The sequence below is a fragment of the Pelodiscus sinensis genome, chromosome 9 (genome assembly GCF_049634645.1).
Source record: "Pelodiscus sinensis isolate JC-2024 chromosome 9, ASM4963464v1, whole genome shotgun sequence".
NCBI lineage: Eukaryota > Metazoa > Chordata > Testudines > Trionychidae > Pelodiscus > Pelodiscus sinensis.
In genome coordinates, this window is record NC_134719.1 from 64,396,127 (window position 1) to 64,419,990 (window position 23,864).

Genomic DNA, 23,864 nt, shown 5'->3' on the forward strand with positions numbered 1-23,864 from the left:
AAGCTCAAATTTGTGAAGTTGTGTGGTTTAGTTTATAGGACACTGGACTGACTGAGGCACTAGGAAACCTGGAATTTACTCCTGCATCTTAGAAAAGTCCCTTTGCCTCTCTGCTTTGATTTATCCTCTCACCATGTGTGACGGCAGGGGGCCACTTCAGTCCAGCCAGGCTGGAGTGGCCTTCCTTCCCCTTCCCCTTCTCCCCCATTTAAGCAGTTAACTGGTTAAACGTAACATTTCACTGGTTAACAAATTAAACAGGATTTTACATTCCTAATTTAGAGTGTAGACTCTTAGAGCAAGGACTGTTTCTTACTATTTGTTTGAAGAGTAACCTGCGTCAGGGAGTCCTGATCTCAGGGCCTTTAGAGGTTGCTGTAATTATAAATGAGCTAGTTTACCACTTGTAGCAGCTATAAATGTGGATTTATTGTTTGTTTCATTGGCAAGAATCTTAATTTGTGCAACTTTTTCTTGTTTCTATATCTTTAATTGTAACTTACCAAGAACTTCATTTGCAGAAAAAGTAGGTGGGCTGTCACATTTCCTCAGGCAAGAAGTTGTTTGGCCTGTGGTTTGTTTTTTAGTCTCAATCTTGACCTCTTGCTAATTATTGCCGTCTCCTATAGCCTTCAATAACCTCACAAAAAAGAAACTAAGCGATTGGAGCCTTGAACATTTAATATCTTTCCATATGGCTGTAGGTGATGGTTACCTGTTCACATCCCTAATATCACTGCTAGCTCTTGGTGCCTGCTAGGCCTTGAGTGTCTCCCTGTGCAGGTGGGTCCTAGCCAAGACTATGTGAGGGTTGTAGTTTCCAGAAACTTTTTACCGTTTTTTTTTTTTTTTTTTCTAATCCTTCACAGTTGTGGCTATCTCCTCTCTGGAGATATCTGCATGACATTACTCTTGCAACAGTAACTTTAACCAAGGCAAGATTTATTAAAAACAGGGAAAGGGGCGCTATACATTTTGGGCAGGAATAAGAAAGGGGGTGGAGAAGGAGAGACAAGCCTCTCTTCTCAGATGTGCTTAAAAGGTTTTGGATGTACTAAAACCGTTCACATCTGGAGGTTTCTCTCCTTAGCAGCAAGACTCTCCAGACATTGGAAAGCATGACAGTTCTCTCTGGAGGAATACTTAGGAGTCACTGCGTGAGCATGAGGCTTGGATGACGACTCAGCAGATCTACATTCTCTTCCTGGGGTAAGTCATTTCACCACTCGTTGCCTCAGTTTCCCCATCTGTTACCCCCTTTGCCAAGCGTTTGAGAAGGACTAGTCAACATGCAGTATTAAGAGCTAGGGTTGTGTGACATGCATATTCATAAGCCAATTTTCATAAAGCATAACTCAAAGATGCTTTAAGCAAAATGTATCCTATAAATTATCATTTTTTTTTAAAGTTACAATCTGCCAAATGTGTGTGTTTCTGTGCATCTAAGTCTTTTAGTGAAAGCAGTTAGTGGTACTGTAGGAAACTTAGTCGTCCGGTGGTCAAGGCAATGATCTGTACATGGGCTTGTTTTTCCTGTAAGCCCAAACTGTGGCTGGCTGTAGAAAAACATATCACCTGGTGCTAGAATCTATTTTGAATCTGGTATTTTTCCATGAAGATAAGGGGGGGGAACAAAAGATTCCCACGCTGGGGGAAAGTATTTAAGGAATGGAAAGCAATTGGTCTTTTGTCTTCAGTTGGCCTTTGAAATGGCCTCTCCACCCTCAGAAGATACAAATGCAGTAACCTGGAAACAAAGAACTCTTAAGGACAGAAGGGGGACATCTAGACTGCAAACCTCTTTCAAAAAAGAGCATCTAGACTACAACCAGTACTTTCAAAAAAGCAAGCTGCTTTTTCGAAAGAGCACCCAGGTAGTCTGGATGCTCTTTCAAAAAACGACAGTTTGCATTACATAGCGCCTTTTTTCAAAAAAAGGTGTTCTTCCTCGTTAAAACTAGATTTTCTGCGGTCGAAAAAATTGCCCCATTTTGATTTACTTTCCAAAGAGCACAGCAGCAGCCTAGATGCAGGGGAAGTTTTTTCGAAAAAGGCTGCTTTTTCCAAAAAAACCCTGTAGTCTAGACACACCCAAGGAGCTGTAGACCCAGGCCAAAGAAAAATCAATGGTCTTGAAGCATTTTACCTGAAATAAGGACAAGGGTGAGGAATATACTTTGAAACAATTTGTCTTAGTGTAGTAGGCTTAATTGGCATGTTTTGTTTGTTTTGGTTTAGTAACTTAGATCTGTTTTCATATGCAATCACTTAAATCCTGCTTTTTATACTTAAGAAAAGTTTTTGTCAGACCCAGTGAAATAATTGTTACCTGGGAGGAATAACAGGTGTGCATCTCTCTCATTGATAGACAGCAAATCTAATGAGCTTTCTCTGTGTAAAACATTTAGAGTAAGATGGATTTATTTGAGGTTTTAGTCCCTTTTGGGGGTTGTGTTCCTGCGTGCTGTCAACAGCCTTATAGCCGGCCCTTCCCAGAGCCAAGCTGGTTCAGTGTCTGTTGCTTTGCTGGGGTGCTGTTACCCCAACTCGGTGGCTTGGCCGGAGAACCAGAGCTTCTGGCCCAACAGGACAGGGTGGCGGCGTGCCTCAGAGAGCAGGTAGGCAGGTTCCATACAGCGGGTGACAGCCTCAAGGGGACCTTTGTGATCGAACCGGTCACAGGTTGATTACCAGTGTCTTACCCACAAACCGGTGTGATAACTCCTAGCAGCCTGAATGGCCATATAGTCCTACAGAAAAGATTTTTGTTTGAAAAAACCCCAAATAAACTGGGCAATGCAGTAACACAGCATGTTGTTAACGCAGAGTTAAGTTTGCCTGGCTGTGTCCAGTACCCCTCTGGAACACTAATGTCTAAAACTCAGAAATTAAGAGCTAAAGGTCCTTCCTTGTGCAACCTTAATTCTGCCACCTTTGAGCAATGCCCCAGCAAACCCGTTACACAGAAATAACTCCATCCTTGCTAAATTTGATAATCCCTTTGCTCTGGCACAATTCATCCCTCTCATTTCCTACCTTGCCACTGACCAGAAGACCCCTGTGTACCAATTGTAACAGAACCTACCGGATTTAACAGAGACCAGGCAGGCTGGCTCGCACTGGCACCTCTTTCTGATCATACGAGAAGGGGTTCGACCCACTCAGAGGAAGAGCCCCACAGACATCCGACTCCATTCACAGCTCTGACAAGCGGCTCCAACTAATCACTCTGCCCTTCAGTACAGCTAGCACAGTGAATGCCTCTGGAGTGCATGCTAGGGGTGTAAGTGACTAGTCGGCTAACCAATAAGCCTAGGAAAGGCACAGGGGGTTTGGTCCCGGACCCGGCACGAGCCAGGACTGAGCCTCCCTGCTTTCCCCTATCGACTAATTGAGTAGTTGATAAAAAAAAATTCTACCGACTACTCAATTAGTAAATTAACCTCATTTTAACATCCCTGGTTCAGGCAGGTAATTCTCAGTGACTATTCCTGGTGCTGGAAGGACAGAGGTACGGTTATATTGGCCGGTATCTCTTCATTCCTTCTTTCTTCAGAGGCTCAAAAGAATTTGAATTTGCTGCTGGATGGACACAGATACGTCAGGCAATTTCAGCTCTGTCTGTGAAGCTTTGTCAGGGAGTTGTCCTATGCCAGGTTAGAAACGATAATGGGCTAAGAGACTTATGACATTTGGGCGATTCAGTTATTTGATGGGAATCTCAGCCCATTGAAACTGGGGAAGCAGAGATCTGTTGACCATGTGATGTACTTAAGTGAGGGGATGTTGAGCAGCTGGTGCTATGTATCAGAGGGTTCCAGGCCACAAAAGCTTATGCCCAAATAAATGTGGAGTTGGGGTATTGTGTTCACATTCCCAATCAACAAAGTTATGCCAGCAACACTTTGCAATGTAGCCCAGGTCTTTAGTCTGTCAGTGTAACTTGGATCTGCATCCACTGGAGGTCCAGAGCATGAAGGAGCTTCCAAACATGAGGCCACTTTGCAGAGAGTTGTTTGGAGCTTTTTCTCAGTGAACGCTAGGGCAGAGAACCACAGCATCCTCTTTTGATGCACTAGTAGTTTTTTTTATTACTAGCAACATCTCTTTGATGAAAAACCTCTTCGAATTTAAAGCTCCCTCGTTGCTTATTTTCTCTCTTCATGTGGGCTTTCAAATCATCTTTCGTTTCCTATTTCACAGTTATATCAACATGATGCTAAATTTCCAAGCCTCTTCCTCAAAATTGATCATAACTTGGGCTTAGGCTATGTCTAGACTGCAAGCCTCTTTCGAAAGTATCTTTCGAAAAAGCCTCTTTCGAAAGAGCGTCTAGACTGCAAGCAGTACTTTCGAAAAAGCAAACCGCTTTTTCGAAAGAAAGCAGCGAGTGAGTCTGGATGCTCTCTTTCTAAAAAACCCTATTGGCATTCAAGAACGCCTTTTTTCGAAAGAGCACTTTCGAAAAAAGGCGTTCTTCCTCGTGAAATGAGGTTTACCACCGTCGAAAGAAAAGCCGCGTTCTTTCGATTTAATTTCGAAAACGCGGCTGCAGTCTAGACGCAGGTGAAATTTTTTCAAAAAAAGGCTACTTTTTTCGAAAAAACCCGAGTCTGGACACAGCCCCAGAAATTAAAGACCTTCCTTTCAAAGTACTCCACCCACTCTTACCTGAAATGACTTGAAAAGAGGGAGCTCCTTTCATCTTGTGATGTCTCAAACAAAGCAGGGTCAGGCTTGGATGAGATGCCAAGGAGTGCTACTGCATTGAATTCCAGAGAGCCTGTTCTTGTGATTTGTTTTTGTGTTTATCACAAATCTTGCAATATTTAGTTTTGTTTGTAAAATCCCAGGGATGCAAATCAGTTTTCATTTTAACCCTCTTCCTCCCCCAGTTTCTAGCTTTCATGGTTACAAAAAAAATTCTGGGAAACCTAAAGGTGCAAAATTCCAGATGGTTTGTTTTGTTTTGTTTTGTTGTAGTGCTGAGGATAATCAGTCATGGCAGGAGGTGGAGCATGGGAGTGGTGGGGAAAAGTCTCCAGCAAAGCACTTCACTGCACTGTTGTCGTTGTTCCCCCACCCCGGGGAGTGCGGCCTCCCTGCGCTCCCCCCTTCCCCCTCCAGGGTCCAAACCACAGCTGTGCATGGATCAGGGACACCAAATGTACAAGATTCAGGTGTATTTCTTTAAGCTGGTGTCATGATTTGTGGGAGCTGACTCATGAGCACGTGGGGATGGTGAGGTCACAACCCTTCTCTCCCCGTTCTTCCTGGCAAGAGGGAGGGCTAGGGAGAAGCTAATTCTCAGAGGTCTGGCTGACTTGCTGATTGGGTGTCAATTTGTATCCACTGGAACGTGAGACACCTTGGAAGTGAAGCTACCTCTGCCTTGTTGCTTTCCATGGGCATAGCAAGGGTGGCCAAGGTGAGTTTGGCACAAGGGACTGCAGGCCAGAAAATGCTCTTCAGAGGGAGTGAGGTGTTACGGTGTTTTTTCTCCAGCTCTGTGGTAACAAGTGGTTTGAGCACTTGGCTCTGCTTTGTGTCATGGAAATTGGCACGCAGAGCTACATCCTCGGGTGCAGGAGAGAGGTGGGAGACCAGCCACTTCCTTTCTTGCCAACACACTCTGGGCCTGTGTCTGTCCTCAGACCCATTCTTAACATTTGAAAAGGCTTTTCTCGAGACTCAGCGTGTTTCTTTAGCCTTCCCTCCTGGGTCATCTCAACCTTTGACCATTTTTGTTGTTTCTGGATTCTCTCCAATTTGCCCAGGCCTGGGTACAGGACTCCAGCTAAGGCCTCCCAGGAGCAGAGCAGGACAGTTCCCACCTGTGTCTTACACGTGACCCACTTGCTAGCACACCCCAGAACATGAGCATCATAGTGTTGACTCGTATTCCATTTGTGAGTCACTGGAACTCCCAGGTCCTTCTCTGCCGTGCCGTCACCCGCCAGTTGTTCCCCAGCGTGTAGCTGTGCGTCTGATTTTTCCGTCCTAAGTGAGAATGTAGCACTTTCATTCAGTTGCCTCCTGTTGCCCGACCACTTCTCTAGTTTGTCAAGGACATTTTGAATTTTAATGCTGTCCTCCAGACTGCTTACAGTCCCTCCCCCTTGCTCATCCAGGAAATAAGTAAGCATCCTCTCCACTCCAGTCTGCAAGTCGTGAGCAGAAAAATGTAATACTGGACCCAGGGCAGATTCCCTGCCAGATACATCGCCCCAGTGTGACGGTGCACCTAGTCTGTCACCCAGACAGGGTACACCTTGGGGTTATTGTGTACCCACCTTACAGTAATTTCACCTAGGCTGCATTTCCCTCTTTTTCTTATGAGAATGTCACGGGGGACTGTCAAAAGCTTTACTAAAATCAAGATCTAGCCTAATGACTGCTTTCCATCTTTCCACTAGGCCAGTAACCTTCAGAGAAGGGAAATGGTTCGGTTTCGCATGATTTGTTCTTGGTAAATCCATATTGACTATTGCTTAAAAGCTTGGTATTCTCTGGCTGCTTGCAAATTGTTAAATAATTGAATACAGTATCTTTCCAACAGGTCTCCAATTCCACCCAACCTCTTGGTTCCATTGTAAAAGGTACCATGTCTGCCATTCTCCACTGCTTTCTGATCCCACCCTTCCTCTAGGAATTCTCAGAGAGAAGTTTCAAGGTTGCTTCAGCTAGTTCTTTAAGTACCCTAGGGCGAATGCCATCAGACTTGCCAGCCGAATACATCCAACTCCTCTAAACATCCTTCAACCTGTAATTCCCCAATTTTGGCTTGTTTCTTCCTCCATGTTGATGTTTAGTGTGGCGTTCACAGGTCGTCTTTTCAGTGAAGACTAAAGCAAAATCATCATTAAACACCACAGTTTTCTTGAGGTCATCCATTAGCAGCTCTCCTCCTCCGCCAAGTAGAAGACCTGCACATTCCTTTATCTTGCTCTTGCTCCTAAAGTATTTTATAGAACCTCTTCTTGTTGCCTTTTGCCTCTGGCTGGGACAGCTCTGCTCCTGGTTGGGGATATAATATGGGTGTGTAATGCGACACGTCTTCCTGTTTTCCCTGCCTGTCTGCACCCCACTATGCCAATATCCCAGGCATGAGATCTGTCCCATCGAATCCACGTGGTGCCATCTGTCGCTCCTGGGGCTGTATACTAATGCTCCTGCTTGTTTTCGGTGTGATCCCTGAACTTTGCCTCACACCAGCTTGGCGCAGGGCAGGGTTCTGCCCCGCACCAGGAGTCGTATCTGAGTCTGCAGGAGGGCCCTGCGAAATAAGCAGCCCAACTGAGGGATGGAGCAGCTCGGTGAGAGCCACGGGGACAGAATGGGGCCCGTAAAGTTAACGCTCAGGCACAGGCCAATGCAGCCATCTGACGGCGCCCCCTGCAGGCTGTGGGGAGATGCTCACCCCACGACTAACCAGCGACCCCAAGCCTCTGGTGTGGCCCAGAGCAAAGAAAATTAGAGGTGTCCCACCTGGCTGCCTATGTAAGGGACCGTTAATCACCTCGTCTGACCTGCATCTCACCACCCCTAGACTCCCTCCACGTTCAGGGTGGTGCCTTCGTGTGTTTTTTTTCCCACTTCTTTTTCAAGCATACAGGGTTTGGGGTTATTAGGGCTAATGTGGGGGTTGAGCATCTTTGACACCTGTGACCCAGCAAGCCCCTTTTGTAAAGGGAGCCAGCTCAGCACTCTGTTTGCAGATACTGTGGCCTGGTGCCTAGAGCAGTGGCCTGGGACTCAGAGATTGGTGTTTTATTCCTGGCTGAGCTGGGAAAGCCAGGTAGTCACATCATCCCTCAGTTTACCCATCTGTAAAACGAGCGTGTTTCCTGTCTTCATATGCAGCATCAAGGAGGATCAGAGGAGGTGCAGAGCTTCTCAGAGGAAATGAATGGAGAGCAAACATTTCCCAGGATTTAGTCTGGAAACTAGAGGAGCAGTGAGGACACTTAAAACCAAACACAGCACTAAACTAAGAGCTAGGGTCAGTTCACTTGGGCTCATGGGGCTCAAAATAACTGGGTAGAGGCTTCCGCTTGGGCTGGAGCCTGTACTCTGAAACTCCCCTCCCCCCACTAGGTTTCAGAGCCCAGCCCGCCACCTGAGCAGGGCTCCTTTTAACCCTCTAGCATGAGCCTGAGTCATTTAACTGCTGCGGTGGGTTTTTGGCGCTGTGAAGGTACCGTTCCAACCACTGAAATGCACCGGGCAGCAGTACAGACACTGCTGTGCTATCCAGTAAAAGGACTGGCCCGTGTTCATGCCATCACTCGTGTCTGCATGTAGGGGAGTCGTATGATTCAGACCTGAAGCTGTTTCCAGCTCGCATTCAGGAAGGAAGGAAGGAATTCCCCACTTCTGAAAGGCTAATTGCAGGTAGAAGAAGAAGGCGAATCCCATTTGGCAGGCACCAGATGGCAGCAAGTGATGTATTGCTGTGCATGTACAGCATGGGAAAGTGTGCTGCGGGCAGTATCTTTCTCCATCCACAACCATCTGCACGCTCCAGCTGTGTATTTCAGGCATCTGACATTTAGACCCAAGTATCCAATTTCCACCCTCCGTGCAGAAATATTGACAATCTCAGAAGGTAAGAAGCCAGTCCTCCAGGCAGTGGGCGTTGCTGTGCACGGAGCCGAGAAAATCTGAAACAGCAGCTGACTTTGCACTGGGTTCTGCTGATTTCTCTGGGCAAGGTGCAATAACATGGAACAGAGTAATATCTGTTTCGCTGGGCTGAGTATAAATATGTTCCACTTGGCTTGGAACACTTGCAGGGTGGCGTCCAGACCACAGAACGCTGTGGGCAGAGCATCAAGGAGAATCTCTCTCATCTTCAAACCCCGAGTTTCAGTCTGTGTCAGCTTCTCAGGGCAGGGTAATGAAGTGACAGGTGTCCTTCCAGCTCGAGAGAAACTGGGAGGATTCCTAGTGCCTGGGATTGGCTTAAACCCTCTGCCTCGCTGAAGGGCGGTGCAGGTTGAGTGATGCCTTCGGGAGTTTCCCTACCGCCTGCTTTAAAAACCCCAGAATACCAGCAGAGGTTCCTTGTCTGGTGGATGCCCTGGGCGATGCTCCATAATTAAGCATTGTAATCTGTCGTGTTTGCATGGCTAGAGGGGGGATTTAGAGACCCTCTAAGCTCTGGCTCCCACTGCTCATTGTGCCATTCTGTGGCTAGCAGGCAAGCTGTTTGGAGCAGTTTATTAGATAAAACCAGCAAACCCTTCGCTCCTCCCACACTTCGTTCTAGGGGCCAAGACCTTGGAAAGTGTCCTGCTCTTGTAGGAGCGGATAGAGGAGCTCCCCCCCCCCCCCAAAGCCTGAGTTGTACTGTGCAGCAGAGACCCCTGCCGATCTACCTGCCCGCGTGGCTCTGCATGTCGCCTTGCCCGAGCCCGTGGCTTCGGGACAGCCTTCTGCAAAGAGGCTGCAGCTCCTGGGAGCTGATCCAGGCCTTTGCCTCGAGGGAGCCCCCAGGGGAAGAAAAGGGGGAGGGCCTGCTGGGTGAGCACTATGGAGGGGGCACCATTCAGCTGCCTGTAACTTCACTGCTCACAGCAGGGGCCAGCGTCTTGGGGGTGAGGACTCCCCTGGGGGGCAAGGCTAGTGTACGGCAGCTGTGGGGTGTGCGTCTTGGGGGTGAGGACTCCCCTGGGGGCAAGGCTAGTGTACGGCAGCTGTGGGGCGTGCGTCTTGGGGGTGAGGACTCCCCTGGGGGCAAGGCTAGTGTACGGCAGCTGTGGGGTGTGCGTCTTGGGGGTGAGGACTCCCCTGGGGGCAAGGCTAGTGTACGGCAGCTGTGGGGCGTGCGTCTTGGGGGTGAGGACTCCCCTGGGGGGCAAGGCTAGTGTACGGCAGCTGACTCCCCTGGGGGGCAAGGCTAGTGTAGGGCAGCTGACTCCCCTGGGGGGCAAGGCTAGTGTAGGGCAGCTGACTCCCCTGGGGGGCAAGGCTAGTGTACGGCAGCTGTGGGGCGTGCGTCTTGGGGGTGAGGACTCCCCTGGGGGCAAGGCTAGTGTACGGCAGCTGTGGGGCGTGCGTCTTGGGGGTGAGGACTCCCCTGGGGGGCAAGGCTAGTGTATGGCAGCTGTGGGGCGTGCGTCTTGAGGGTGAGGACTCCCCTGGAGGCAAGGCTAGTGTACGGCAGCTGTGGGGTGCGTGTGCGCACTGGTCACTAGTCCAGCTCTGGGATTTAGTCATGGCTTGGCCACTTGCTTGGTGCATGACCTTGGGTAGACATTGCACTTTTCTCTGCCTCTGTTTCCCTCTCTAAACCAGGGATAACATTAAGCTAACTGCCTGGGAGCAGTGCTAGGGAGGGGCTCGATGCTCTCACCAGGGAAGGTGCTAGGGGAAAGCAAAATGCTCCTGCTGTTGGTTAAAAGGGCTTCACAGTTGAGTCAAGTGTGTGCCAGGGGAAGGTTTTCCTGGAGGGCCGCTGATTCAGGGGGTCACATCCCCTGTAAACACGTCACTTCTGCTAAGCTGAATGTGCCTCGCTGATCGGCAGCTCAGGAAGCGAAGCGAAGTGTTAAAACCCCTGTGATTATGAAACAAAACCTTACCGGTGGTGCTTGCCACAGAGTCAGATACCAGTGCGTGGGGGCTGCATCAGAAATAGGACAGCTCTGCTTTCCCGGCACGGCTCTTTCCAAAGTGTGATCCAAGTGTCCTCTGCTGGGAACGTGCAGTCGTATCTCCTGGCCTCTGTCCAGGGTAGGTAGGTAGACGACCCCAGAGGAGGAAGAGTCCTGTGTCAGAGTAATACATTCTGCACTATTGGATGACCTAGTTGCAACTTGGTCAGGCCCCATGAGTTACCCCCAGCACCGTGTAGACACTGGTCCTGGCCCCCGTGCCCACTACACGAGCAAACCAGGCGTTAGCTATGGTGAGGATACCAAGATAGGCACAGCTGTTAAGGCCAGAAGAGACCATTACGATAACCTAGCATGATCCTGCATTTCACAGGCCAGAGACAGGAACCCCTGTGCCAATCCCCTAACTTCTGACCCAATTAGAGGCTAGACTTTAAAAGGCATCCAGTTAAAGATGTCAAGAGGTAGGGACTTGACCCCTCAGTAGGAAGTGGTTCCAATGGCAGAGCACACTCACTGTTGAAAATGTGTCTCCCTATGTCTAGTCAGAATGTGTCTAGCTTTCCCTCCGCATCGTTGGATCGTGGTCTGGCTCCTTCAGTCCTTGTGCACCAAGGTAATGTCTCAGGTACACTATATAGACCGAGCTTTGTTGTTCTCTCCCCCCCACGGATTTTTTTCCTGCTCTCTGTTCATATTTGTGGCTCTCCTCTGAACCGTTTCCCATTCGCCCGTGGCTCTGTTGAAGCGTGGACACTAGAGTGCGGTGTCATAGTCCAGTCCCTGTCTCTCCAAAGCGTGTCATCTTTATTTAGAACGGGATCTATGCCACTGCTAAACTTTGTTGCGGATACATTTGAAGAATTCCTTTTAGTTATCCTTTACTCTGTTGGCCGAGAGTTCTAGCTTCCTTTATCAGTTGTCTGCATTTCCCAACTCCTGAGTTGGGAAAAGACTCCTGGCTGTCTTTTCAGTTTTTTTCCATTAGATAAAAAATATTTTTTAAAATTACATATTTCACCCTTCATCTTTCCTCTGAACCAGGGTGGTTTCTTACCTATGGAATTTGAGGGGGATGAGAATCGAATCAAGCATAGCTTAACAATTCCCACTTACCATGCACATTTTTATATTTAAATATTAGCTCCTATTTAATGTGGCATTTCATACTCAATATAACGGGCTCCCCCAGCATGTAGGTGGGATCTTGTGAGGGGTGAGAGAAGAGGCCTTCCGGCTGGGAGAGTTTGGCTGCAGAACCAATCTGGCATGCAGAACTGAACTCCAGCGAGCCTTCAGCCAGAAGGTGCAGTGACACGGGACCTAGGAACAGCTTTGCTGCCATTGATCTGCCGTCTGTGACCTTCAGCACCCAGCCCAGGTGGGACACAGCGGGAAGTGTCCAGAAGAGATGACAGAGTTGGCTGCCAACAGCTCCCCGGTGCGAAAACAATCAGGGGACTTGGCTAGCCGCATTGCATGGTGTTTACTGCAGTGCTGCTTGTCTGCAGCTGGAAATCAAGAAGCCACCGAGGGCTGAGCTGCAGAAGCTGTTCATCGGTGTCTCGTCCCACCCAACACAATCAGATATGCGTTAATAGGAAGCAGTGGGTGACAAGCAAACAATTTTTTGACATTTGAGAGAGGCTCTGGGTGCTTGTGTCTTGCCCACAAACCCACCAAAAGGATCCTGCTTGCTCTATGCACGGTGTCGAGCCCTGAAACAGACATGCGTGTTAGCCCGAGGTGTGCAAATACTGATGGTTGAAAGGCTTCTGAAATAGCGGCTGCTGGAGTGTGCCCTCCGGCCGAGTAACGTCCAGCTCGTGAGGTTAAGCCTAAGTTATCGAATGACGGATGGAAGAACAATATTAATGCAGGAAGCTTACACCAGGGTGTGTCCTTGGTCATGCATAATCAGTCATAAACAGACCGGGCACATAGTTCCCCCCAGGGTCTGGGAGCACTTCCCAGGTCCCCCGGAATGAAGGGAAATACAGGAATGCCTGTTCTCCTGGGTAAAGTGGTGCCCTTCTGTCTCCTTCCCCTGCCCCCACCACACCTAGGAACGTCTCTCCCCTTCCTTCTGAGCCAAGGGGTCTTCTTCACTAACAACCAAACAACCCAGTCAACCGGTGCTGTCTACCCTGGGAGCCTGCAGCATTATCCCAGGCGGTTGTAACTGGGATCTGGCTTGCCACAGGTGAGACATTCAGCCTTCCCGTGGTACTGGGAGCAAGGAAAGGGACATAAGGGACACTCCAAAAGCTTGAGGTGCGCTCTCCTGCTCCATCTGGTGTTAGCGAGGCGGGTCAAAGCCTCGTGACTCAGCTATTTTCTGTAAGGTCCAACTTGTGTTGGCAACCTTCCTGCTCTTGCACCGTGGCAGGGAGAGGCTGGGTGGTGCCCAGCAGTGAAGCCAATAGTTGAACAAAGTGTAGTCCGGGGTGGGGCAGTTGGTCCCCAATGAGGGTGGGTGCTTTTGAGGTTGGGAGGCTTGTGATACAGTTTTGTGGGCCCAAAAAAATAGCGTTTAAGCCACTCGTCCCGCCTGAGCGTCAGATCTTATTTTCTCGGCTCCACAGTATTTCCCTAAGAGGGTCTGCGTTGGACCCTGTCTGCATCTGCTGGCCAGTTGAGTGGGAAAGTTGGTGCACACAGAGCCAAACAACGAGAGCGGACCCCAAACCAGAACCTCTGAGCCAAACCACATGGAACTTTGGGGCCGTTAAGACTCAGCCCAAATCTTTTCAGTGTTTCTCTAGTTCAAACAGTGTAGCAGCCAGGCAGAAGTGAGGCCCATGCCTGGACTGGAACACTGTTCTGAAGTGACTGACGTCGGCTTGGCCAGCATGGGTACCATCGGAACACCAGTGGGACCCAACCATGCGTAACAGGGAGGCTGAGACCCTGGAGATAGGGTGGCTGTGGGGCAGGGGAACAGTGCTGGGTTCTGGTGGGGTTTTTTTAATGTCTTGAAATGTGAAGAAATGTAGGTTAGGAGGGGTTCCCACATGGGTTTCCAAAACCTCATTCACTGCAACACGCTGCTTCAGTGCACAACTGTGGTGAGCGTCTTCAAAGGGCAGGCGGGTGCCTGGGGTTGGTGTCGGGGTTTCGAGGACACGTCTGACAACCCGTCAAGTGGTAGGAAATAGAACCGAGCGTGCAGGCTGGGAAAAGCGTGCTGGCGTCCGCTCCTGCAATGCCTTTGGCTCCGGCTGGGGCCCAGGCCTGCTCGGTACGTTCGGCCCACTGTGATCCCTGTGTCGCGAGTGGCTAACAGTCTGAGCCGCATACACGTGCTGCCTTCTGGCCTCGGACTCTCCGGAGGAGGCGTGTCGAAGGCGAAGCTACCAACCGCAGGTCTGTGCGTCGATAGAGACACGCCCAATACGCCAGCTTCTCCGGAGCTAGACATGGGCATAAGCTTAGACAGACGTGCACACAGTAGCCACTGGAATTTAAAAACAAACCAACCTAGATTCCGGAAAACATTTTTATTCTGCCTCCTGTCACTCCACAGCCAGCTTTTATGGACTCTCTTGCTGTGGGGTGAGGCGGTGACGTAAAATTGCCCCTAGAGCCCATTGCGGAGGAGGGGTTGGCTGGGCGTTACACGTGAAGAGGTGGTGCCGTTGGGTCCCCTTCACGGCTGGAGGGGGGTCGAGGCACAGGACCGTTCATTGGTTGCTCCCAGGTCACACAGGAATTGAACTAAGCCTGCAGCCCTGACCACCCTGCTTTCTCTTTGCCCTTGCTCCGTAGCCAGGCCCAGGTCTGGCTGTCAGAGCCGGCAGCGGCCAATGGAGCCTGGCCCAGCATGGCCACGCTGGAAAGGAGTGGCAGAGGAGTGTGCAGCTTCCTGCTCCAATGTGGTTACTCGCTCCCAGGTGAGCCCAGGACAGGAACCCTCCCCTCTTCCACCCTCTTTACCCTTTCCTGACTCGGGTGGTGCTGGCTCATGGGGGCCGCTCAAGGAGGCTGCAGGTGCACCCCGGAGCTGCTTGCTCAGAAGCACCTTGCATGCCTGCCCCCTGCCTGTGGGAGCCGCAGTCAGGGTGAGCGTCTTACGTCGGAAGGTGGTGGGCGGAAGCTCTTTGAGGTTTGCTGCTGCTGTCTCAGGCTGCTTAGACTCACGTCTGAGTAGATCCCTCTCTGCTAGGGCGATGCAGGCGTATAAAGGCGGTGCCGGCTTCCCTCCCGGGGCTCAGTCTGAGGCTGACACGGCCGGATTTAGCTGCCGCATGACAGAGGCGCTCCCTAGCCGGCGCGGCCCAGCCGTTCCGCTTCCCGCCATGCAGCAGAACTTGAACTACGTCTACCCCCAGATCTTTTGGGTGGACAGCTGCGCCAGCCCCACGTGCGCCCCACCTGCGCCCGTCGCCTCCTGCCCGCCGCCCGTGCCAGAGAGGAGGAGGAGGAAACAGAGCAACACCAGGGATGGTTCGCGCCTCTGCTTCTTGGTGGTTTTTCTGCTGGCCCTGCTGGCGCTGGCCGGAGTGGGGCTGGGGATGTTTAAGATCGTCCAGCTGCAGAAGGACCTGGCTGAGCTCCGAGAGGTAACGTCTGTCTGGGTGCCCGTTGATGTAGGAGTAGCCAGAAATGAGAGAGCTGAGCTAGACCAGTAGTGGACACGGATTGGTGCAACCGGATTGAAGTTGGCACCTGCTTACCCCACCTGAGGATCGGCCTGTTGCTGAGGCCACTGTGGGTCACTCGGTGTGAACTTGTCCCTTTTCTGTTTTGACAGCAAATCAGCACCGGGCACGTCCCTTCATCTGCGGAGAAGCGCCTAGGTGAGCCACCTTACCCCACAACGCGTGTCAGCTGGGGGGGGAACCCCACCAGGAATTCCGCCAGCGGCAGCATCTCTTCCCCTTCCCCTTCCTGCCCCCGCCCCTGCCCCACCTTCTGTTGGGGTGGCAGATGGTGCATTTACAGCCCTGTGGCTCGGGTGCTTTCTAGATGCTGTGTTCTCTTGGGCGGCTGTAGCTGTAAGTGGGCGTACCGTCGGTTTGGGGGGCCAGTAGGGGTCTCCCGTCTGCGTGAGGACTAGAAGAAACTTGGCTAATGCAAGGAGCATTGATTAGAAAGGGGCCCAGCCCCAGATCTGAATCCCCAAAATCCCTGCAAACTTTCACATCCTGATTTGGATTCCAGCTCTGCAGGTAGGGCCCCGCCTTCCCCTTTCATGGGTGATGGACGTGCCAGCTTGTACTTCACTGGAAAGATGAGATACTGGCTTTCCTGCTATGCTGTGAGACACCCACATATGCGGAGAGCGGAAAATGGCAGCAGATCAGTGTCCAGTTTTCCTATATTATTATTTCCCCTTTGCTCCCCCTTAACTTTTTGCCTCTCTTAAAATGCAGCGCCAGTGTTGGCGTGTCTGGTTAACAGGCTGCGTAACTAAAGCCAACTGAGCATTTAGTCTCCAAATGTTTTCCCAGCTGGAAAATGTTCCATCAAAATCGCAACTTTCTGGAGAAGTGTGTCCATTTCAGTGCAGTTTAGAAAACAGCTGGAGAGGAAGCACCTTGGGAAATGGTTTTGCTTCTATCTTAAAAATGTAACCGCGCTAGAGCGGCTGCTTTTTCCTCCCCTTTGTCCAAAGATTTGCTGACGTTCAACAGACTTGCTGTTTGTCTTCAGGGGTCTTCCACATTTCACTGTGGCAAAACTGCCCTATTCTCTTTTTAAATTGACGCAACCCCAGTATTTACCTGAATGCTGCCCTGTAGCAGCCGTGTCCTGGGTTAGTCAGTTAATCTGCCTGTTGAAGTATAGCCCCTGATCATGGAAACGGGGTCTCTGTAATTCCCTGGAAGGGACTCCCTTCCCATTGTTAATTTCCTTACGCTGGCTTCACCACGAAGCCTGAAGCAGCCTTCTTTTGCATCTCCGTGTTAATGCAGGACTTCTTGATGCAACAGCAGAGAAGGTGATCAAGAAGGCAGCACATTTAACAGGTATGTGACACGGGTAAAGAGGAAACCAATGGCCACAAGAAGCCAGGTGTGTTGATGAGGAAAGCGGTGGGTGGGTTACTTCCTAGTTAGCCATCTAGCTATGGAGCAGCAGCGTTCCCTGTGGCTCATGCACCTTCCAGATTTGACATGTGGAACCTCATGGCTTTGATTTATTCCCACTTCTCCTTTCCCCATTGGTTTCCTCTGGGACTTTACCTAAAGTTCAGAAAAGGGCAACAAAAGTTATTGGGTGTGGGAGGGAGGGAGGGAGGTAGGAAGTGGTTGCCATATGAGGCGAGATGAGTAAGAGTGGGACTTTTCAGCTTGGAAAAGTGGGGACTAAAGAGGTGGTTACAATAGAGGGCTATAAAATCATGACTGGAGTGGAGAAAGGGAATAGAGCTATTTACTCCTCACAACACAAGAACTAGGGGTCACCCAGTGAAATGAATAGGCAGCAGGCTTAAAGCAAACAACAGGAAGTATTTTTTTCACACAGCACACAGTCAACCTGTGGAACTCCTTGCCAGAGGAGGTTGTGAAGACCAGGACTTTACCAGGGTTCAAAAAAGAACTAGATAAATTCATGGAGCCATTTAGGTCCATCAGTGACTACTAACCAGGATGGGTAGGCCTGTCAGAAGCTGGGAGTGGGTGACAGAAGGAATCGCTTAAGATTCCCCATTTGTTTCACTCCCTCTGGGCCATCTGGCATTGGCCACTGTGGGCAGACCGGACACTGGGATGGATGGCCCTTTGGTCTGACCCAGTCTGGCTGTTCATATGGACCCCAGGTGGGTTTTTTGCTTTGCCTTTGGGTTGGGTAACCCCCTGGCCTGGAGGCTGCAGACGTGTTTGACGTGCATGACCGAACTCGGCGCCTGGCTCCGAGCTGGACACGCATCATCCCTGCTGCACGGAAAGAAGCTGAGGTGATGGGACTTGCCCGTGACTGGAGAGACTTGAAAACGGTTCGCCCGCACGTGCCGACGTCTAACAGCTGCTTGTTAATCTCTGTTCCCAGGCAAGGCGGATCAGAAGGCCCTCCCTCTGGAGTGGGTGACCACCCTCGGGCACGCCTTCACCTCCAGCATCCAGTACCGGCAGCGGGGGCTGGCGATCAACGAGACGGGCCTGTACTTCGTGTACTCCAAGGTGTTCTTCCGAGGCAAGGTGTGCAGCAGCCAGGCCTTGGACCACGTGGTCTTCAAGCGCAACCCCGCCTACCCCACCAGCCAGGTGCTGATGGAGGACAAGAAGCTGAACTACTGTGCCGCTGGGAAGATGTGGGCCCGGGGCAGCTATCTGGGCGCTTTGTTCAACCTCACCAAATCAGACAGCTTGTACGTCAACGTCTCTGACGCAGCGCTGGTGAATTTCGAGGAAAGCAAGACGTTTTTTGGTTTATACAAACTTTAGAGCTGGCCCCCCAAGAGTCGCTTTCAGCCCTCGCGACTGATGGGAGCAGGAGCTGGGTACCCTATGGTCCAGGGGACTTTCACAGAGCCGCTCGGAACCTGTGCTGGCCTGCAAGGAGCCCACCCGAAATCCTTTGTTTGGCCTTTGACATGAGACCGTCGAAGCGATCTGGGACCGGTCAGATCTCCGAGGATTGACACTTGGACTTTGGGAACTACGTGGCTCGCCCTAGGAAAACCTGAGTGTAGCTGAGAAACACCTGCGATCGGAAAGGTCTCCTCGAAACTCACTACTCGCTCCAGGGGAGCAGCTGCTACCTGAGAAAGAAGCTGATGCATCGGGCCAAATTCTGCCTTGGGAAAATGTCATTTACCCACCGAGCCGGTGTTTGGTCCCCCGGAGAGGCCGGGTGTTTGTGTGCCTCTCCCCCAGGCTGGGGAGCGGGGAGAAGAGGGGCTGTGCATGTCTGGGGTTGATGTGTGTTTGTGGGCAGAGCAATGGCGATTGGGAAAGCCCCTCCTGCTGTTCTCCAGCCAGTGGCTGGTCTTCGCTGCTCTCATGGAGGCGGGAGGGCGCTGCCTGGCACGGGATGCCATCGTTTCTGGGGAGCATTCATGTGATGCGTGGCCATTTAGCGCCTTACCCTTTGCTCTTGCAAGCGCCGCCGTGTCTGCAGGGGATGGCGGGGAGCAGGGGAGGGTGTTACTCTGGGAATGGCTTCGTTCTGCTTCCAGGGCTCCTCGGGCTGCATGTCATGGCGGGTAAGAAGCGAGGGTCTATATGGCGACGTTGGGGGAGGGAAAACCCCGTTTTTAATGGCTTCACTGCCGGGCCACGCGTGGCCCCCTCAGGCATGGTCCAGCAGCCTGCTGGGGGCGTTACTGGGCAGGGCTCCGTGGAGGGCAGTGGCTTAGGAACCAGCAATGACTCTGGCTCAGACCCCCAGAATTGTTCCCGGGGTTTGAGCAAGCTCCCCCCCCCCCCCCCCCCCCCCCCGGCCACTGCCTTCCTCGGAACCGGGGCTGGAGCTCTGCAGCCGGGCCGGGAGGGGCTCTGTGGGGAGCCCCCGCCCTGCTCTGTGCACGGGCGCCTGGAAGTGACGCTCCAGAGATGGGTTTGGCCCTACCCAAACCCTGCCCTCCCCCACGTGGGCAGCTGGAATAGCCCAGGGTCCCACCCCACTGGCCCCTGGAACTCCTAGGTGCTGGAGGGGAATCCAGCAACCCCCAGAGATGGGGCAGGCGGCGAGGGCCATGCAGCCAGCCAGGCGACCTCACAAGGCTCCCCGGGGCGCAGTGGGGCCTGCTGAGCAGCCTCTTGTCTCCCTGGGGGCTCAGCTGCTGCCAGGGAGCAAGGCCGGGAGTGGCCAGGGAACAGGTGAGGAGAGAACAGCCCCCTCTCCCCACCCAGCCTCCCTAGCTCCGAGCCAGCCCCTCCCCGAGCCTCCAGGGGCCACAGCACCCCAACAGATCCCAGCACCTTCTTTTGAGCTCCCCCCACCCACCCCAGCATCCCTCAGCTGTCTTCCGGGCACTCGCCCCCAGCACCTCCCCCGATGTCTCCTAGCCTCCCCAGTGCAACCCAGCTGCCACGGACCCCCCTATGGCCTCCAACTGCCTCCAGTCCTCCGAACTTCTAAGCCCCTCCCCCAGCCCAGCCCAACATGCGCCACTGTTACCCACCACTGCCCAGTTCCCTGGGCCCCACCTTCAGGTCCCCCAAAACCCCAGTGCCCAGGGGTTGCTGGGGCTCACTTTGGGCAGGCCCTGGGCGAGGAAAGGGGGGGTGGCGGCCCAGGCGTTGAGAGTGCGAGAGAACTGAGGACAGTACAACAGGGAAAGGGAAGGAAGCCACGGATTTCTCCCCGGGGTCTCCAGAGCCGGGTCTCCGAACAAACCCGCTCCTGGCCCCTGTCCTCAGCAAACCGGCTTTCTCCGACCCCAGGGCAGGATGGCTGTTGAGGCTGAGGGAGCCATGTGTCCAGGGCCAGGCCGTAGGGGGGAAACCGCCAGGCCGAGCCGCAGCAGAACCTCCCCTGGCCACACCCACAAGAACGGCTCGCCTGTATCCCTCCTGTTCTGTCACTTGCCTATTCTGGTTTTGGGCGGCCATTTCCGCGAAGGCCGGGCCATGCCAGTGAGCACAAGGCATTGCTGCCCGAAGGCCTGTGTTGGGGCTACCCAGGCAGTGACACCAGGACTTGGAGCTTGCAGGAAGGTTGCAGCGTAAGCCCTGGGTGCGAGGAATGGATGACACACAACACAGCGGAGCGGCCATGCAGGTAAACGTCTCCGCTCCTGCTGCGTCGCTCCCTAGCTCGCTCTGTACGGTTGAAATAAATAAATAATGTTATTTTTCTAAGAGTGATCTGCCTCCTCTCATGCATGCAGCAAGGAACTTGGAGTTCGTGAGAGCTAAGCACTGACCCGCCTCTCCTCACCCGTCTGTGTTAGAGGGGTCAGGTGTGAGTGCTTTCAAATTCCAGGGTGTTCCTAACTGGATATTTCTATGGGCTACGATAAAGATTGGAGTCTGGATCTGGGTGCGAATTCTGACCCCTCCTCTAACCTCCCACCGTGCTGTGCCAGTGTGCTCTGACGCGGGGCGGACGCATGGGTCAGGTGTGAACTTTGGCACAAGATCAGGTATCTGAGTTCTGATTTCAGGACTTGCCAGTCTTTTCCAGGTGGTGGGTGCATGATTGTCATGGGGGAAGAAGCCATTTGGCATCAAGGTGTGAATCCTCAGCTACCAAGTGACTCCGTGGCAACCTCAGCGCAGCAGGCAGCCTATGGAGGATCATCTGGTGCATGCTTGAGCGAGGGAGGAGAGCGAGGAACAATACGGAAGGGCAGGACTCCAGCCACAGTCTCTGGCTCCCGGTCTGGTTTTTGAACCCCATGCCGTTTGGGAGGGGGGGGAGGCAGGGGGTGTAGTTGGTTAAGACTCTGGGGCGGGAAGCAGGTGGACCTCGTCCTAGCTCTGCCACCCCCAGCGGTGAAGACGAAGGTGGGAGGTGAAAGCCGGGAGGTGGTGCACCCAGGCTCGGCGACTGGAGGATCTGCCCTTGTGATCCTCTTCCGCGTTGGGCACGGAGCAGGCCCACGGTCGCCAACTGCCACGTCTCGGGGCCTCTCCTACGTCAACGTCTTAGACGGTGACTGCGTTCCAAGGGTCGGACTAAGCAGGCGCCATCCCGCCTTTCCTGGGCGAGCCGGCTTTGGGCCTCTCTTGCCCTCTCCCGTGGAGCCTGCGGTGTCGTGACAGGTGTCTGCTGACCCGTGGTGCCTCCGGGGTGAGTGCTGGGGTGTGGCGGTTCGTGGTGCTTTGTGGGGGGGACACACCCAGTGCAGACCAGGGTGGAAGACCGAGAGACCCCACAACAAATCTTGGGGGGCTGAAAAGGCAGGTGGGGGTCCAAGGACAGGCTAGGGGAGCAGAGAGCAGAAGCTGGGAGGGAGGGTTTCTCCTTGGCGCTGCTGATCCTGTAGAGAGGGCTGGAGGAAGCTTGGATCTGGCAAGGGTCAGTTTGTGGGGAGAGGCAGGACTCCCCGAGCGGCCCGTGTGCCCGGGGCTGGCTTGTCGCAGCCTCGCAGGCCCCGTGCATGCTGTCTGGGTGTGCAGTCGCCTCTGTGCCACGCGCATCACGCTCACCCTCCTCAGGTGACCACCGACTGTTCGGCCCCGGACTAAATGGACTTTCGGCCCCTGCAGGACACTGGCAGCAGTGCCTACCGCCACAGGCTGGTCTGAGCCGAGCAGCAGCCTGCCAGGGTGGGGCGAACCCTGACCCAGAAAGGGTGCTCAAGGAGAGGGCTGGAGTGAATCATGCCACCGAGGTTTGCTCCTGTTCGTGGTGGGGCGCAGGCTGGTTTCTTGGAACCCCTAGACACGTACGGCTGCAGCGGGCCAGGCTCCCGTCAGCGAGGAGGCCAGCTCTGTGTCAAACGGACAACGGCGAGGGGCTTTTCCATCGTGGCAGGAAACGTTTTGTGCATCGTGGGGTTTTGATGACAATGTTTCGGCTCTAGGAAGCTGAGGGTGGGGGGGGGGGGGCGTGTTACACCAGGTGCTGGCTAAGGGGCAGTTGCAGAGGAAGGAGGTGCCTCAGTTTCCCTATCTGGAAAATGCCACCAACCCTTGCAAAGTGCTGAGGGCAGAGCTGGGTGTCTGCTTGAAGGTTGCTGCCAATGCTCTGCCCCAAAGCAGGGGCCCCTTTCAGACCCCAGGGAATGGCGGGAGCTGATTGCTGGTGCCGGAGGAAGCTGCTCTAACCTCCGGCCTCCTTCCCGGCCCCTCTCCTGTGGTGTGGGCTGGTTGCGCTCCAAGCCCAGTGATTCCTGAGGTAAAGCGGAGGTGGAGGGGGAAGGCTCCAACATTCTCCATCCCAGAATGCCGTGCGGTGCCAGGTGGCCGGAGAGGTGAGCCACGTTTTGGGCGGCCATTTTGCAACCAGCACCCCTCCTCCTTCTCCCCCCTCCCATCCCTCCAGTCCCTTCAGCTTCTGGCTGCTCAGCTAGCCCTGTCAGCCCCCAGGGACCGGAGCTGAACTGTTGGGCCAGGGGCCGGTCTGCAGCCGGAGAGACCCAGGCTCTCTGCAGACCAAACAAACTTTTCACGGGTCCGCAGTGACACCCTGCCCCCCTCAGTGCCAGTGTGGTGCTGTGGAGGGGGCATGTAGCTGTGAGCCAGATGCTTCACTCCTGAACAGGAGTGTTGCCTAGTGGCTACAGCAGGGCACTCCTTATCAGTAATACTGTTGTTTTTGTCACACACAATTGTGTGTGCACGCACGCGGGGGCGGGGGGGCGGTGTTTTACAGCGTCGATGGGCCCTGCTGCAAAGAACTTAGGCCAAAGGCCTCGAAGGTAATTAGCCAGCTCATGTCCCTTGAGTCCAATGGGAGTTAGGCGCTGCCGTTTGAGGAGCCGGGATTTGGAATCTAAGTGTAGACGTGATTCAGTGAACGAGGTTAAGAAAGGGGGAGGGGTGAGGAAGGACTGTGGAGTTGGCGGCAAGATCTTGCAGATGCTCAGATATGTGAGTAACTTGATGATTCAGGTAACCTCTACCCCCACCCCCGCGAAGCCAGCAGCCTGTTGGTGGGTGATGACATGTAGGGGCCATAGAAGTAATGGAACAAGACCCAGGTTTCTATTCCTGGCCTTGCCACTGACTTGCCGCGTGACCTAGGGCCAATCACTTAACCTCTGTCCGCACCTTCCTTTTTCTGTCTGAAGTGGAGCTAATGATACTTTAATTTACTTTCCTTATACCCCCCCCCCCCCCCCGTCCCCTGTGAAACAGCAGTGAGTATTGTTAAGCAAACATCCCAGTAAATGGTTAAATTAAACTTATTTTTTTCTCCATCCCTCCTCCCCCTTCAAGTCTTGCCCATTGCAGACTGTTGACAGAGTTTCCTTTGCCAGTGCCTGCATGAGTCGTTTGTTTTAACTTCCACTCTTCACTCGCCTTTCACCCGTTCGACTGTTTCCTGTGACTCACCATCCGGGAGACTGAGAGCCTTGACCACAGGGGACTGGTGCAGGCCACCTGCTGACAGCTGAGTCCGGGGCGCTGGCGGCTGTGTGCTCGCTTTCCAAAGGCCTGCTGAGCACAGATCAGATGCTGGGGAGTCCATTCCTTTCGACCCCTGGCCTTTTCCGCAGGTCTCCTGCTGCAGACCGGCTGCTGAGCTGGAAAATCTTATGCCCGGCCGCGCTTCGAGCCCCGGCTGGCAGCTGAGGCCAGGGCGTACAAGCTGGGTTGGGATGTGGGGACTGAATTTGACTCTAACTCTAGCTGTTAGGACTCACAATTCCACATCACACGCAGCCACCGCATAGCCCCTGAC

General features: G+C 53.0%; 1 protein-coding gene across 1 annotated transcript; it reads left to right on the plus strand.

The window, feature by feature from the left end:
- The first annotated feature begins 91 nt into the window (after nucleotides 1-91).
- Nucleotides 92-22,015, plus strand: FASLG (Fas ligand). The gene is made up of 4 exons (XM_014576381.3): nucleotides 92-15,181; nucleotides 15,373-15,418; nucleotides 16,538-16,591; nucleotides 17,616-22,015. The coding sequence occupies exons 1-4, from the start codon at nucleotides 14,426-14,428 to the stop codon at nucleotides 18,008-18,010; spliced, it is 1,251 nt and encodes a 416-aa protein (XP_014431867.3). The 5' UTR covers nucleotides 92-14,425; the 3' UTR covers nucleotides 18,011-22,015.
- Nucleotides 22,016-23,864: the final 1,849 nt, after the last annotated feature.